The 897-nt window shown below is 52.1% G+C and overlaps 1 protein-coding gene across 1 annotated transcript; it reads right to left on the reverse strand.

Annotated features, from left to right (window-relative positions):
• Nucleotides 1-26: 26 nt before the first annotated feature.
• Pmar_PMAR016662 (glucose-6-phosphate isomerase, putative) lies at nt 27-880 on the reverse strand (the record flags this gene model as incomplete). Its single annotated transcript, XM_002773299.1, has 3 exons — nt 27-223; nt 271-699; nt 778-880. Coding segments are annotated over 3 exons (729 nt in total), but the record flags the coding sequence as incomplete, so codon positions are not given.
• Nucleotides 881-897: the final 17 nt, after the last annotated feature.

Consider the following 897-nt stretch of genomic DNA (forward strand, 5'->3'; position numbering starts at 1 on the left):
GTCTACAGTGTGGCCAGTGAGAGTACTCTCTTGCCGTTACTTTCCATATCAAGTTGCTGAATATGAGCGACGAACCTCACCAAAGCCTGGCAGTAGGGAAGAATGGCAGTTGAGGTCGCGCCGAGGAAAGTGCTGTTCCAGACAGCGATGAGGCCCATAAGGGCCGGGATGTTCTGAGTGAGGTCCTTAGTATTGCGGAAATGCTCATCCATCAGATGGGCACCTGAAAAATGTGACATAAAAATAACTGAAAATTCAAGTCAACATTACCCTCGAGGAATTGGTTCACTTGGTCAAAGCCGTACTGGAGGGCAAGTGGAAGACAGCCAACAGCAGAGCTGACAGAGTAGCGACCTCCGACCCAGTCCCAGAAGGCAAAGACATTCTCGTCATCAATGCCGAACTCCTTGGTCAACTTCAGAGCAGTAGAGCATGCACACACGTGCTTGCTGACGACCTCAGGAGACTTGCCGAGATTATCGAAGAGCCACTGGCGAACGGTCTTAGCGTTGAGCATTGTCTCGGCAGTAGTGAAGGTCTTGGAGATGACGACAAGGAGAGTCTCCTCAGCATTGAGGCCCTCAAGGGCCCTCTCCACATCAATGGGGTCCACATTGGCAAGGAACTTGGTAGTCCTGCCCTCAGCGGCCTTCTTAGCAGCAGGGTCAGTACGGAGGGCCTCGAAGACGAACTCGGGACCTGAGAGGGAGACTATCTCATACGGAGCAAACCTATAGTGGAAGACTCAGATTAGAATCATCTCGCAGATGAAATTACCGAGATAGGACCCGCCAATGCCGACGCAAACGACGTTCTTGAGAGCCTTGCCGGTCACCCCGCGATAAGCGCCGGAACGGATCTTATCGGAGTAGCTTTTGATCTGGTCCAAAACTCTCT

This window comes from Perkinsus marinus (genome assembly GCF_000006405.1).
Source record: "Perkinsus marinus ATCC 50983 genomic scaffold scf_1104296959214, whole genome shotgun sequence".
Classification (NCBI taxonomy): Eukaryota; Perkinsozoa; order Perkinsida; family Perkinsidae; genus Perkinsus; species Perkinsus marinus.